General features: G+C 42.1%; 1 protein-coding gene and 1 long non-coding RNA gene across 5 annotated transcripts; both read right to left on the minus strand.

Moving 5' to 3' along the window:
- Window positions 1-7,796: 7,796 nt before the first annotated feature.
- On the minus strand, window positions 7,797-13,811 carry LOC121467284. Of its 3 annotated transcripts, XR_005977409.1 has the most exons (9): window positions 11,997-13,811; window positions 11,490-11,697; window positions 11,374-11,436; window positions 10,954-11,304; window positions 10,661-10,769; window positions 9,741-10,604; window positions 8,966-9,683; window positions 8,579-8,899; window positions 7,797-8,513 (listed from the first exon to the last, which is right to left on the minus strand). It is a non-coding gene; the product is annotated as an uncharacterized LOC121467284 (long non-coding RNA). The 3 variants fall into 3 exon arrangements; XR_005977408.1 differs by having other exon boundaries at window positions 9,741-10,769; window positions 11,374-11,386; XR_005977407.1 differs by having other exon boundaries at window positions 9,741-10,769.
- A 747-nt stretch (window positions 13,812-14,558) lies between these two features.
- Window positions 14,559-15,239, minus strand: LOC108145553. Of its 2 annotated transcripts, none has more exons than XM_017271057.2 (2): window positions 15,097-15,239; window positions 14,559-15,044 (listed from the first exon to the last, which is right to left on the minus strand). In XM_017271057.2, exons 1-2 carry the CDS (start codon window positions 15,139-15,141, stop codon window positions 14,565-14,567), a joined length of 525 nt encoding a protein of 174 aa, XP_017126546.1. In that variant the 5' UTR covers window positions 15,142-15,239; the 3' UTR covers window positions 14,559-14,564. The 2 variants fall into 2 exon arrangements, with proteins under 2 accessions (XP_017126546.1, XP_017126552.1); XM_017271063.2 differs by having other exon boundaries at window positions 14,559-15,025; window positions 15,097-15,219.
- Between the last annotated feature and the right edge of the window lie 406 nt (window positions 15,240-15,645).

A 15,645-nucleotide genomic window follows, 5' to 3' on the forward strand; every position in this document is an offset into this window, starting at 1 on the left:
TTGTTTAGTGAGGATTCGGACGGAATTGTAGACGCAAGACGACTGGCGCGGAGTCTACTGGCTAGTGATCGGCTTGTTTTTAATTTATCGGCTTGAATTTGTTTAGCCTTAGGTATTTGTTGGTCATTAATATATTCTTTTATTTATTTCTTATTTATTCATTGTTTTTGGTTACTATTTATTTATTATTATTATTTATTGGCCTGGTAATATAAGTTTTGATTGAGTTTTCATAGTTATTATGCTTCATATTCGTATTATTTATGTGCATATTATTTGGTCGTATTTATTTATTTTTTATTATTATTTACTAGCATTCAGCATACTTTATTTATTTATGTATAATTTGGGTTTTTAGTGGTTACATTGAATTCGGGGAAATTGGGGTTTTAGAAGTCGTGTTAGGGGTTACCAAAATTCAGGATGGAAAAGCGACAAGGCAGCAAGCATGATCACCTACTTCGGTCGAAGGGTTTTCCAGGCGAGGAAGACGAAAAGTTGTAGTCCACAGATGTGGAGGGCGCTACCGAGGCTGACTTGCCACGCATATCGGAAGGGTTGTCCAGGACTCCGCTAGCCCGTTTGCGGCATGTATTGCAACGAGAGCAACAAGGACCACCGGACCCGGAGTTACAGCAGGACCTAAGGCAGCAGCAGATCAGAGAGGGAATTGGTCCCGTGGCGGATGAGTTGTTGCAGCTGGACGATAAGGATGCAAGACTCCACGATCCTTCTGTGGATTCCGCTGCAAGGTCGGCCGTTAATGTGGCTTTGGCAAAGGCGGCGGAGACCCATCGGAAGGCCCAAGAATGCGGGTCAATCAGGCCTTAAGGGGTGAGATCCGAGAGGGCTTCCTGGAAATGATGAAGCTGATGAACGAGGTGTTAAGGCCTGCTGCTCAGCGGCCTCAGCTTCCCCTGGAGAGCATGCCTGATGAGCGGAGGCGTCCGGATTCAAGGATCACCGCAGGAATCCCTGGCCATGCCCCGCAAGGTGCGGTACCGAAGCGCTCACAGGTCGCCGGCATGGACGGTTCCAGGCCACTTCCACCGAGGGTGCAACCCAAACCGCCGAGGAGGCCGCTAGATTGCCAGGAGTTGGAGAGTAGCAGTCCCGGATATCCTCCGGACCATGGAAGGTCCCGCCGAGACGATGGCCCGGCCCGAAGCTGGTGCGTTGAGGACCGCAGGGCCTCAGAGTTCCGCGAGGAGCCGCGCCTGTATGGCAATGTTGGGCCGGTAGCCGCCAACCAGCAATGGCGAATTGAGCGGTGGGGCGTATCCTTCGACGGTGAGGATGAACGAAACTCGGTGGAGGATTTTTTTTTTCCGGTTGGAGTTCCTGCAGCGGCAGTGCCTGTGGCAAGAGGTGCTCCGAAACTTCCACGTGCTGCTTACTGGGCGGGCTCGGTAGTGGTATTGGGTCACAGCAGGGTGGACAGGTGGTCCCAGCTTCGAGCCTCACTGATGGGTAGGTTCCGATGCCACCAGACGGAGCACGACCGGATGCACCAACTTTTGCAGAGGGAGCAGCAGCCCGGAGAAGGAGTTGGCGATCATTCTGAATAACCTTTGCGGCTTTTGGATGAGTTGCTTGCGCCATCTCTCCTAGCCGCATTAAACACCGAATCGCCAAAAAGGGTGCTGGCGAAGTTCCATATGTAACGGTGTTCAACTTAAAGATTTTCAGGGACTCAGAAGGATCTCGTCTCCATACTATGAGCTGGAAGTTACGATCAGCTTCGTCCACCATCACTTGGCGATACATCTTTTCGACGTCGGCCGCAAGGGCAAACTTATGCAATCTAAACCGAAGCAGAGTCGAGTACAGCTCCTCTTGAATAGTTGGGCCTACCATCAAGATGTCATTCAACGCTACCTGCGTAGAAGTACGGCTCGATGCATCGAAAACTACTCTCAACTTAGTTGAAGTACTTTGTGGCCGTAAAACGCATTGGTGCGGAATGAAATAGTGCGGAGTATTCGGAATTTTGTCATTGGTGGAAGACATGTGGCCCAGTGAAACATATTCTCCATGAATTCAATATACATCTTCTTCTGCGAAGGGTCCTTTGCCAATTTCCTTTCTAGCGACAAAAATCTACGTTTCGCAACTTCGTATGACGAACCAAGAGTATTTGGGTCAGATTTAAACGGCAAACGAACCGAAAATCTACCGGACGACAATCTTTGAGTATTTTTCTCAAAGTGTTGTTGACAGAGTTGTTGCTCAGGAGTATGGACTTTAGCCTTGGGCGGCAAGTCCTCCACAGACCAAAATTTCTGCAGGGTTGTGTCAATTGACTCCAACGCTTCCTCCTGGCAGCTGAGATGTAGCATTTTTTCAGCGTTTTTATTATTTTCAGAGACACATCTCCCTGACACTATCCAGCCGAGAACTGTTTTTGTAAGATGGGGAATTCAGGCCCCTGCTTTATCTGGCCAATAGATAAAAGTTCAAAGAATGTTTCAGCGCCGATAAGCATATCTATTTTTTGGGGCTTGAAGAAGAACGGATCTGCCAACTGAATATTATCAGGCACCCTCCGCCCGCTGATGTTCACCGCTTGATCCGGATGATAACCAGAAATATTTTTCATAATCCAAAAATCGGACGACAATTGGCTGTTCCCTACTCGCGACTTCAGAATCGTGTGTATTTTTTTTGTGGCTTGGGCATTAGTTCCACCAATGCCTCGCAAGCTCATGCACACGTCCTCACTTGTAATTTTGAGCCTCTGAGCGAGCTCGTCGGTTACAAAGTTTATTTGTGAACCAGAGTCGAGCAACGCTCGAGCTAATACAAACTCGCCGCTTTTTGTTTGGACGCTCACAACAGCAGTTGCAAGAATGACTCGATCCGATGCATTCGCATGCAAAACATGCGAAGTGGATGGAGACTCCTGCATGAGCGTGGGCTGAGAAGGAGGTGGCAACGCGAGATTTGTGTTTGGGGCATATATGTGTAGCAAAGTGTGATGTGAGGAATTGCACACTCTACATCTGTTCGATTTGCATTTTTTGACAGTGTGACCCTTTCTTAAGCAGTTAATGCATAAGGATGCTCTTTTAGCGAAATCGAATCGTTGCTGAACTGTTAGGGCTGCGAAGGAAGCGCAGTTTCCAATCTGATGTTTAGCTTAGTTGCAATACACTCATTGAACAGAGTCGTTCCTGGCAGCGACAAACGAAAAACTCCTATTTCCATTCTTCTTAGAGTTAGATTGGGTCTGCTGAACAGTTTTGGGTTTGGAAGTCTCTTCTGCTACCATGTGTTGGTATCGCCTGTTGAGGGCCTCCTCACATTCGCTCCAAATTGGAAGCGAAGTATAATCTAACTGTTCTTTCCATTTTCTTTTAGTTCCTGCATCGACCTTGCTCATTACCAGCTGTATTAAAATAGCATTAGTAATGCGTCTATCATCCCCAATAGACAGCAAGGAGTCATACAAGGCTGTGACCGTGTCGACGTTTTTTTCAAATTGAAAAGTGTTGATATGTTGTCAAAAAAAATAAGAAAATACTATCGTGTACCCGCTTCAGGCTAGCAAGGGCTTTGGGATAATTTTCCGCAGTGACCTGAAAGGCCCTAACTGTTCCTAAAGCGTCTCCAGCTAAACACGAAATTAAATGATTGAATTTTTAATATCGTGTAAAGTGTCATCTTTGTCAACGAAAGTTTCGAAAAGGCTTATAAAATTTTTAAATTCGGAGTGTTTTGCGCTAAAAGTTGGAAGAGCAACACTCGGTCGACGGCATTGAGGCGGGCGATTTGCTGGCGGAGCGGTTTTCTCGATATTATTTTGTTTTCACTTATTTAAAATCGAAAACAGCAATGACTTTGTCATTACGTCCCTCTCTTCCAACTCTTCGCGGTATACATCTTTTGTATCTTTCACTTCTATTTGGTTTTGCAAAAGTGAAGCATTTTCAATGTGCGTATTTAAAATCTTTAATCGACCCTTAAGCTCGACCGGATTTACTGATAATTTAGCTTCTTTTAAATGGCGATAAGTTCTGTAACAACTCAATAAATCACGTTAGATTGTCTTTTATAAATGTTCTTTATTTTCACTGTCCTTCCGCGGCGAGTGCCAAAATCAAACTAAACTAATTATGTTGAGAACAGTGATCCAAGGTCTAGGAAGAGAGAGAGAGCCTCGCTCTCCTACAACCGTCATCGCTGGCTTAGCTCCTTGGTGCCGGTTCCCACATCCCTTCCTTCCTCACCAGCTTCAGCTTCAATCCATCCTGGTTATGTTGGTCCTTCTCCTCAGGGTCTTGCTGCTTGGATTGGGTTACTGAATCCGAAACTTGACCTAGGCCAGGATTTTGAAGGGGTTCCAAGTTGGTATCATCAGGTGATTCCGTCTCTATGGGAATCTTTTTAAGATGACTAACATTTCTCATGAGCATTCTGCCTTGCCTTTTCTGTTTGTGAGTAACGTTTCTCCACATCAGTTAAGCTTCGACTGGCAAAAGCAATAATATTTGGTTCGAGATCATCTTTAAATTGTAGCAATACTGCACCCAAAGCTACAGGGCTAGCATCTGCCATCAATCTAGTCTTCTTTTTGTGGTCAAAGTATGAGAGGCTCGGGATCTTATATAATGCTGACTTTAGCTTTTGGAATCCATTTTCTTCAATTTGTCCCCAGTTGAATTTATGGTCCTTCTTTAACAACTCACGTAACGGTTCAGTTAGGTCAGCAAAGTCTGGAATGAATTTACCAACGTATGTGACCAATCCGAGGAAACTACGCGTTTCTTCCTTAGTCTTGGGAGCACGGAAAGAATTAATAGCTGTTATTTTCTCTGGATCTACTTCAATTCCTTTATCAGTCAACACATGTCCCAGAAACTTGATTCTGTTCGTCTTCCAAATGCACTTTTCATTGTTTAAGAGAACATTATTTTCTTTGAAAACATCACAAACCTTTTTAACAGCTTCATCATGCTCTTTTTCGTTGCTTCCAAAAATAATAATGTCGCCGATATATTTCATCACATTGTTGCACGATGCAAGGAGTTCTTCAAGTCGTCGCTGAAATATTTCAGGAGCCGCATTTATGCCAAACATCAGCCGTTTATATCTGAATAAACCTTGGGGTGTAATGAAAGTTGTGATCTGTCGATTTGATTCCTCTAGCTCCAATTGATGGTACGCGTCTTTGAGATCCAAACGTGAAAATAATTTAGCGTTTCTCAACTTAGTCATAAAAGACTCAAACGTAGGCAAAGGGTAATTTTCTCTAAGAATCGCTCGGTTGGCCTGCCTCATATCCAAACACAGTCGAATGTCCCCGTTTTCTTTAAAAGCAACAACTATCGGTGAGACCCACGGACTGGGACCATTTACTGGTTCAATTATATCCAGCTTGTGCGCTTCCTCCAACTTTGCATTGACCTTACCTTCCAACGCGACTGGAATACGTCTCATGGGCTGTTTCACCGGGTCAACATAAGGATCTATTGACAGTTTCACGCTAACATTTTTCCACTTAGGGAACGGTGTTACTAATTCAATGTGATTTACTGGTAAGCCCATCCGCAGAACATTCAATTTAGTTGCTGTTTCCCGTCCAAGTAGCGATTGTCGTCCTTTCTCAATTACAAAAAAGGATGCAATCAACTCCGAGCTTGACTTGACCGCTATTGGTGCCTCAAAAACACAAATGACATTTAAAATTGTGTCCGAAGCGTTTCCTTTAAATTGGTTGTGTGCATCTGTACGCACATTGAAAACAGTCGCCTTTCTCGCCTGGAGATTTAACCAATCGTGCTGAGAAATAATATTTAAACGGGATCCGGAATCGATTATCATGGCAACGTCTTCACCACCAATTCTACATTTAATCCATTCTTCATATTCCTCGTCACTGTTTATTTTAAAACAGTTTTCTCGATTAATTTCCTTTCCCTCTTGGTTGCCGTCTTTAACCCATCGTACGTTTCTTCTTTTGAAACTTTCCACGTTCTTTCCTTCATACGACGGTGGGTATGGACGTTTTAAAACAGTTCGGCATTTCCGGGCAAAATGGCCCAGTCGGGAACATCGATTACATTTAGTCTGTCGCGCTGGGCATGTAGGACTATCCTCCTTATGACCTGACCGCCCACATCTTCCACAATCATTTTGACTGGTTGGCCGCGATTTCCAATTGGAAATTTTATTAATTGTGTCTGAAAACGGCTTCGATAGCATCGACTGTGATTGCTTATTAATTTCTTCGTCGACCTGGCATGCTTCAATGATTTCGTATAAGGTATGTTCCTTCTCAAGAAGTTTCTTTTTTAGTTCCGGACTAGCCCACGTATCAATAATTTTGTCCTTCAAACATATTTCTTCCACCTCAGTTTTCGTAGAACCAAAACTACATTTTTGGATCTGCTGGCGAAGTCGTAAAATGAATTTCCCAAAAGCTTCGCCCTCTTCAGGAGATATTTTCCTGAAAAGGTGTCTCTCGAATGTCGAATTTTGTTTAGGTGAAAAGTATGTTGTTAGTTTTTCGACCAATATCGAAAATACGTCATTTTCCCCCTCCTCGTTGAACTCGACTATAGCACCCGGAAGTGCATATGCAACCGTCTGTAATTGCGTGCCACCCAAGTGTAGCAGCTTTGTCCTCCTCTTGGTAACCGATTGAACGTCTTCAACCTCCAGATACGCTGCGATGCATCTGAAAATCCGTGTATTACCGATAGATTGCAATTTCGATGGTTTGAAGATAGTGCAAATCTTCTTCGAATCGCTTCCACTGGGATTGAAGCTCAGAGGGAAGTGGATCGTCCCAGTTTAGACGGTGCATACACAACTTGAAGGCTCGAAGCCAGTTCTCCCATTCCCTTCGGAGCACGGACTTTTCCAGATTTTCGCAAAGAAAAGGTTTTATGATGCTCTCAGCCATTACGAATTAATTCTGAACCTGAAACAAATTTGTATACATATTTTTTTTTTTTTTTTAATTTTATTATTTTATATTAACAATGCTTCTGTCGAGCAATTTTCCTTCCAAACTTGGTCAACCTCTTGACTCATGCTACAATTTAGCTTTTTTTTTTATAGTTTTATACGGCATTCTGCCCCTGACCACTGTCAGATAATGCCTCATTTATTATTTAAATTTCAAATTTTCATCGGCACTCTGCCTCTGACCACTGTCAGATAATGTTTCAGTTATTATTTAAATTTCAATTTTTTTCAAATTTTCATCGGCACTCTGCCTCTGACCACTGCCAGATAATGTTTCAGTTATTATTTAATTTTCAATTTTTTTTTTTCGGTACTTTGCCTTTGACCTTTGTCAGAACTTGTTCTACATTTTCTTTTTTTTTAAAAAAAGCTCTTTGCTTTTATCTGATCACAACTTCTCATACTCTTAAATGCAATTACTCTTAAAGTTTCCTCTCTTATTATAATTTTTTTTTCTGGACATACCGTTTACTCGCACTCGAACGAATGACAACGACGAACGAGATGAATGAAAGAGAGATAAAAAAAAACTAACGGGTTCCTGCGAGATAAATTTGTTCAAAATCGAACTAAACTAATTATGTTGAGAACAGTGATCCAAGGTCTAGGAAGAGAGAGAGAGCCTCGCTCTCCTACAACCGTCATCGCTGGCTTAGCTCCTTGGTGCCGGTTCCCACAAGTTCGGTTAATACTTTTCATGCAAGCATCTTGTTGGTGTTTAAGCTCTTCGATATCCTTAGATGCCATTGCGTTTATTTGTATTTATTTTGTTGGTATCGAAGAGGTGTTTAATATTTATTTTTATTAAATTATTTATTTGTTAAATAATGTAATAAAAAATCAACGATCGCACACAGTGTAAGGGAGCTAAGTGCCGAGAGAATTACAGCGCGATCCCAGACCATTCACTGCAGGCCAAGTCCTAACGAAGCAACTGACGGGGTTGTTGGACACTGGAGCGAGAGTTAGTCTGCTTCGTAAAGGTGGCAGAGAGCTGGTTGAGGCATTGGATGTGCCCGTTCAGAAGTACTTATCAGCAGTCCGAACGGCGTCTGGAGAGGATCGGTCAATTATAGGACGGGTCAAGCTACCGGTGGAATACCGAGGACGGACAGAGCACATTCTCTTCTATTTATGTCCTAACCTGGAGCAGCCAGCTATTTTGGTGTGGATTTTTGGCAAGCATTCGGACTGGCCCCAGCAATTATAGGCCACATCGATCCCGAAGGATGGAGCACTACGCTGAGGTCGAGGATGACGATGAGGAAATAGCCGATCCCGAGTCCTGGACGCTTTCCGAAGCCGAGGAACAAGAGCTAGAGGAGATCAAGCAGCAGTTCTTGACTTTCGAGAGGGATGGCTTAGGTACCACCAGTCTGGAGAAGCACACTATTGAGCTGATGTTTTCAAGGATCGACCCTATCCGATGTCTCCCGCGAAGCAGAAGGTGGTCGAGGACGAGGTCGACAAGATGCTAGCGCTCGGAGTCATCGAGGAAATCAAAAGCCCCTGGAACAACCGCACCACCGTGGTGTCAAGGTCTGGTAAACACCGGTTCTGCTTAGACGCACGTAAGCTTAATGAGGTGACCATCAAAGATGCTTACCCGTTGCCCAGCATAGACGGCATCCTGTCCAGAATCGACCAAATGTACTACATTTCCAGAGTGGATTTGAAGTTCGCTTTTTGCCAGATTGAGTTGGACACGAGCAGCAAAGAATACAAAGGCTTTACGATTCCTGGTCGGCCTCTTTACCACGTGAGGCCTTTCGGACACTGTAACGCATCACAGAGGCTGGTGAGACTCATGGACCGAGTAATTCCAGCTAAGATCCGCTCGAATGTAGTTGTCTACTTGGATGACCTGCTAATACTAGCGCCAGACATGAGAACGCCCATGAAGTATCTTCGCCGAGTCGCTGAATGCCTGAAAGAAGCAGGGTTAACCATAGGTCTCAGCAAGTCAAAGTTTTGCTTCAAGTCTTTGACCTACCTCGGCTTCATAGTGGGTGGAGGACGTTTGCGGATGGATCCAGGGCGTGTAGCAGCTATTAGGCGGATGCCTGAGCCAAGGATCATGAAAGAAGTGAGAGCCTTTCTTGGAACCGCTGGTTGGTACCGTCGGTTTATAAAGAACTCCGCGACGTTGGCAGCTCCGCTCACGGAATCCTTGAAGAAGACGGGAAATAAGAAGTTTTCCTTGAGTCCAGAAGCACAGCTGGCAGTAGAGTCCTTGAAAATGGCCCTAACTACTGCGCCAGTTTTGGTATATGCGGACTTCAAGCGGCACTTTTTCATCCAGTGCGATGCATCCCAGATCGGAGTCGGTGCAGTGTTGTTCCAGCGGGATGAAGACGGCCAGGAACAACCCATAGAGTTCTTCTCGGCCAAGATGAATTGTCACCAAGTGCACTACACCGTCACCCAAAAAGAGTGCCTCGCAGCCCTGCTGGCCATTCGAAAGTTCCGGCCGTATGTGGCAGGAATGCCGTTTACGTGCATCACGGATCATGCCAGCTTGAAGTGGCTTATGTCCATAAAAGACCTTTCGGGTCGGCTGGCTCGGTGGTCATTGCAACTCCAGGGATATCACTTCAACATCGAACACAGGAAAGGAAGCGAGAACGTCGTGGCAGATATACTTTCGCGTTGTGTTGAAGAGCTAACACTGGACCAGTCAGAGTTACTCGGCTTCGAGACCACTGAGTTTGCTGGGGAAGAGTATACGGGGTTGTTACAAGAAGTGGAAAAAAACTTGGCCCACCTACCTGACTTGAGGATAGTGGACGGTCTCATCTTCAAGAGAGTCTCTTCGGCAAATCTGGATGACGAGGTGGAAGGCTTCGAATAGAAGTTGTGGATTCCTCAGAGTCTGACTCACAGCATAATTGATGCACATTCGGATCCAACGCCAGCTCATGTCGGAATGGGAAAAACTCTGGAAAACCTACGGCGGCAGTTTTACTGGCCTGGCATGGCACTGCAAGTCCGGGAGTCCATACGCAGGTGTGAAGTCTGTAAGGAGACGAAATCCCCGAATTTGCGGATGCAAGTTTGTATCGGTGAGAGAGTCCAGACTGAGCAGCCATTTCAGAAGCTGTACATCGATTTCCTGGGGAAATATCCTATGTCGATGAAGGGACAGGCCTACATCTTCATTGTGGTGGATCACTTCTCCAAATACACTTTTCTGAAAGCCATGCAAGAGGCATCGGCCTCAAATGTAGTGGAGTTCCTCATTCACGAGGTTTTCTACAAGTTTGGGGTTCCAGAAATGGTGCATTCGGACAACGGCCGCCAGTTTACGTCCAACATCTTCGAGGAGGCGATGGAAAGCTTTGGCATTAGGCACATCAAAACGCCAGTCCACTCTCCGCAAAGCAACGCAGCGGAAAGGGTAAACCAAAGCATGTTGGCGGCGATCCGAAACTATTTTGAAGAAGACCATCGAGAATGGGACGCGTATCTTCCGGAGATTGAGGTGGCCATCCGCAACGCGGTTCATTCAGCAACTGGAGAAGCTCCGTTCTTCGCCGTATTCGGACGACACATGTTTCTGAACGGAGCCAGCTACAAGTTGGCAAGGAAGTTGAAGTCGCTGTGTGATCACGAAATGACGGGGTTGGGAACGGCTGATAAACTCCAAGTGATGCATGACAAGGTGCAGAAGAACCTCGAAAATACATACGATCGGAGTCGGCTGCGGTACGACGAAAGGGCTCATACTTTCCTTGGGAAGCCAGGTCAGGAAGTGTATCGCCGCAATTTCGTCCCAGCGATTTTTTGTGCTTAAGTTGCTGCAAAAAGTCGTAGAACGGTCGGGAAAAAATTAGTTCATAAATTTAGATACTTTAAAGTGAGTAGTTATTTATTGGTCTTAAACTTATAAATAACAATGATTTTTTTAAATATTGAAACTGCCGGGGACCCTATCTAAAAGGCCCCGGAAATATAGAGGATTCGGGAAGGCAAAACACTTACCTGGCGGACCTAACCTGGTCGTGAAGACCACGTCGTCCACCAGCAGCAGCCGTGATCCGTGGCAGCAGCAGTGATCCGTAGCAACTGCAGCAGCGATCTGCAGCAGCGATCAGATCAGCAGCAGCAGCAGCATCCAGCGTCAGCAGCTCCAGCAACGGCCTCCGAGACGGCCACATACGGAGATTCACTCGGTGAGACCGTTCCGGGAACGAATACCCGCGCTGACCACGTGGTCATCTCTGGACCACCGACGCACTGTCTCCGGGCCCTCTGGCGCAGAGCCTGAGCTAGTCCTGGCCGCTAGCGGTCGCTTCTTCTGACTTCAGCTTCGACAATAACCAACGTTGAACTCTGCAATAAATTAGTTGTAGTTATTAATTTGTAAAATCATGCAGTCAAAAATTTTTTCAAAATACTCACTGCGAAATCTAATCTGGAATGAGAGGCATTAGTCCCGCACTCCAGCCGCACGTCCAACTACGTCTAAATTGTGCCGCGAAATTTAATGACGTATGGGATTTTTTTAGCGTACTTACCTTTTCAGTACGTCCCTTCTTTTCCCTTGGAGCTCCTCAGGATAAGTTGACCCGGTTGGCAAACGCCTTCAATATGGGGCCGTGTAATTCACATCCGTGGCGATATTTGCCAAACACTTGAAATTTTAAGCGTCCAAAAATGTCCCTTCCATTGTCGCTTTGACCACTTCTCATCTGAGCGACGGTCTGAGTTCGGCCTTAAGTATTGCTAATGAAAAGATTAGATTATGAGTAGGAATTAAATCTGAATGTATTCTATAATTAATCTTGCCCAAAATTAAATGTAAACAAGCTACCGAAATGGTTGCGTGATACGCATTTGGCAATACCTTTTTAATGACATACAGCACTTGTCTGTAGCTCAACTAGGAAAGTTTAGCAGTTTTTTTTAGCGATTTACTGCAAAACAAGATAGTTTTTCAAAAAGCCGTAGAACAAACTTTTTGTAACGACCTTATTAAAGAATTTCTCATAAACCAATCAAATTTCTTATTCAATTAGCGATACCTTTCAATTGGCGTATTACTCGTCACGACCATCGCAGCAGATTTTTTGGTGCGCATCGTCACTCCATGTACTGTCGTCCATAATGATTTATTTACTTTCCAATGAATGGATCTCATTTTTTTATTTATTTACTTTAATAATGTTACTAACATTCCTTAACTTCCCAAAGGCCGAATATTATTGTTGTCTTTTGTTTGAATTCATAATATTAATTAAAATAAATTGAAACGGTAGTACAATGAACTATGAAAACAATAAAACATATAAAAAATGTTTTTAAGTCGATAGTATCAATATTATCGATGGTTCAAACTATCACAATCGAAAATATCGAAGGTTTTTACAGCTTTACATTATTGGTAGATGAGGGTTTGGATTTTAATAACATAGTATTCCCAGTTGCGGCGAAATCAGCAGTGAAGTGGGTTGATTAGGTGCTTGTACATCATTGGAGGATGAAGGTTGGGAATTCAAAGACCTTGTATATGTCAACAGTGGGAATGGTATAATTAGGATGGGGTTAGGAAAATCGAAATTTAAGAGAGATGTTAACGGTGAGCGGGTAAGGAGATCTAGCAGTAATAACAGCAGTGTCCGACACGAAGATAAGACAGTAGCAGAGTGATATAATGTAAGCTTTATTAAAAAAACCGTTTAATAAAAGTTTGAGGTCTTGTTGAAACACACATTAATTTAGTGACTTTTTTGCGTCAAGCTAATAGTTTACGAAAAAATACAGAAAACGTTTGCCTTGAAACAGTCATTTTGAAATGAGCGCTCCATTATTGAACCGGCTTGGCATCACCAAACTTTTATCGATATTTTGCCAAACTATCGCTTAATTGCTCATCTCTAAGGTTTTCAAGTAGTTAACGCTTCCTGCTTGATAACATTTTATATTTCTCTGACATAAAATCAGTGTGCACTTGACTAAACATCATATTTTATTTTATTAAATGAACCTTATGGTTTTTGAAATTTTATTTTCGTTTTTTGACTATGGTTTTTATTATTGTTTTTAATTTTGTTCTACATAATTAATATTCTGTAGCTTAGTTTTTGGTACATTTTCGTTAAAAAATGTTACATTTTTGGTATTACTTTCTGTTTATTATGCCTGCTTGCAGATCTGGTGAATGGTGAGGGAATAGAGGACGGGATTGAAGAAAGAACGGACAATGGAAAAGAAACAGCGCGATTATTGCAAAAAAAAAAAACAAAAATAACTGTTTTTACCGTTATTTTCAAAGAAAAAGGTATTTTTCGCAAACTTAGATTTATTTTTTCGTAATCAGAACCCCAAAATACATGGATCCTGAAATTTTTAAAATGATCGGCCGTTGACGATTTTTGGAAGTACAGCCGAAATCTTCACCATGAGAATCAATCAATATCTTCCATTTTTGACTTTTGTAATAAGTTTTTTTTTTCAAATTAAATTTATTCATACTCTTAACAGATGTTTCGATGTACAAACGTAGCCTCGTAAAGTCTGAAGACAATGCGCAGACCCAGTGGATACTTTTCCGACCCTTTAAGTGTATATATTCTTGCATCAGCATCACTTGGAGAGTCGATCTATCCCTGTCCGTCTGTCCGTTTCTAAGCAAACTAAACTATCAGTTTTAAAGCTATCTGCATGAAACTTTCCCAAAATTTGTCTTTCTATTGCAGGTAGTATATAAGTCGGAACGAGCTGGATCGGACGACTATAGTATATAGCTACCGTAGGAATAATCGGAAGAATAAATAAAAAAAATTATAACTTTGCTGTTTTTCATTTTTTTTTTAGTTCTTTGACATATAGTAATGGTTAAATATTTCAGAATTACTGTTTAAATTTGATCAAAATCGGAGGACTATTTCATATAGCTCCCATAGGAACAATCGGAAAAAAATACAATCGACTATAACATATAGCTTTCAACAACAGATTTTTATTTATTTTTTTAGTTGTCCGAAATAGCAATACAAATTTTTTTTTAAAATTACGGTTTGAGTTTGATTAAAACTTGACGACTATATTTTATGCTGCTATGGGAATAATCGGAATATTAAATTTAATAAATTAAACAAAAATTATAGTTTCTCTAACTTTCAATTTTTTGTAATACTATTGGACATAGCAACGGTTTAAGATTTCAGATTTACGCATTTAATATTGTTCAATATATATTTTGCCAGCAATTTTTAAATTTGGGCAAAAAAAGCAATACTATGTAGTTACCAAAAAGTATTTGCTATAAATTACAGTTAATGACTTCGCGGCAAGAGTGGAAAGATGGAAATTGGTACTCAATGGTTGTTTTTATTTTTTGGTTTTGTTCAGAAAAGAAAGAACCATAAAAATAAATGGGTTGGCGTGCATGTTTCCTTAACCTTAATGAGAGAAGCAATTTAGCAAAATCGTGGGGACCCGGTTGAAAGTTCTATCAATTCTTTATATTTCGGCATTTACATATTTTTTGATAGTACACTAATATTGAGATGTTAAAAAAAAAAAATATTTTTGTGTTGATCTAGAATAGTTTTTTAGTTTTAATAATAGTACCAAACATGCTATTTTTGTCATTGAACCAACGAATTTTTTAATAAAATAATGAAATCAGTAAGTTTTACATTATTCATTTCAAAAAACAGTATATTTGGATAGTTTATATTATGATACCGGAAATTCACTGTTGTTATTTTATGAAAATTTCCACCAAAAGAGCTGTCTCCTAATATAAGCCGTGTATCCCATCCAAAAGATTCTACAATATTTTCAGTTTTTGAGAACTCCCATTGCGCAAGATGCCTTGTTACTTCCGAAAGTCGTGCTGTCAGTACAATAGGTACAAGCCTGCTCAATTCGGGTGTAATGCAAGTAAAAGGTGTTACATTTTTACATCTTGTGATTTCTAAACTGAAAAGCTTGTAATAACTTGACATCTTTCGAGTGACTAACAAAAAATCCTCGGCATTATGAAATCCATACTTGTGGGAAGAGCGTAGAGTTTGTTTGTCATTAATGTTTCCAATCAGGTAGTCTATAGCCAAATGAAGAACCTTGTAAGGAAATAAATTAAGTAGCATATAAATAATTTTTTTGGTTGCTTACTTCAATAAATATTTCCTTATTATCGATGCATTTCAATATGTCCATTTCCGGTTTTTTTGTTGTAATACAGTTAACTTAAATTAATTGCAGAGCTGACTGCGCCTTAGAGCTGATAAGGCATCAATGGCCATTTAACTATCGATATGGCAACGTACATACGTCTTTTCTGACAGGCACGCAACAGCAACAGCAGTTGAGTCGCAGCAGGGTATTTTTCTTCCATTATAGCCCAGTCCCACGGAGCCCATCCAAGCGAAATGGTTGAGAACCCTCATGCATGCTGGACTGGTGTTCCCACGGAGCCACCATCCGTAAAATGTCACAGTTATGGCCCAGTCCCACAGGGCACCATCTCTTTGAAAAAAGATTTGCCGTGCCAAAAATTTCCCGGTTACTCCTTGACGATGGAATTTAGACGGCGGCCATCTTTGATTTTGTGAACCAGAGGCGTAGTCGATAGAGAAGGGGAGAGGTTATCTCAGATATAAGCCATTATTTGAATGATCAAATAACCATTTAACAACTAATTCACATCGTAAAAATAAAATA

Source organism: Drosophila elegans, unplaced genomic scaffold, assembly GCF_018152505.1.
Source record: "Drosophila elegans isolate 14027-0461.03 unplaced genomic scaffold, ASM1815250v1 contig_336, whole genome shotgun sequence".
NCBI lineage: Eukaryota > Metazoa > Arthropoda > Insecta > Diptera > Drosophilidae > Drosophila > Drosophila elegans.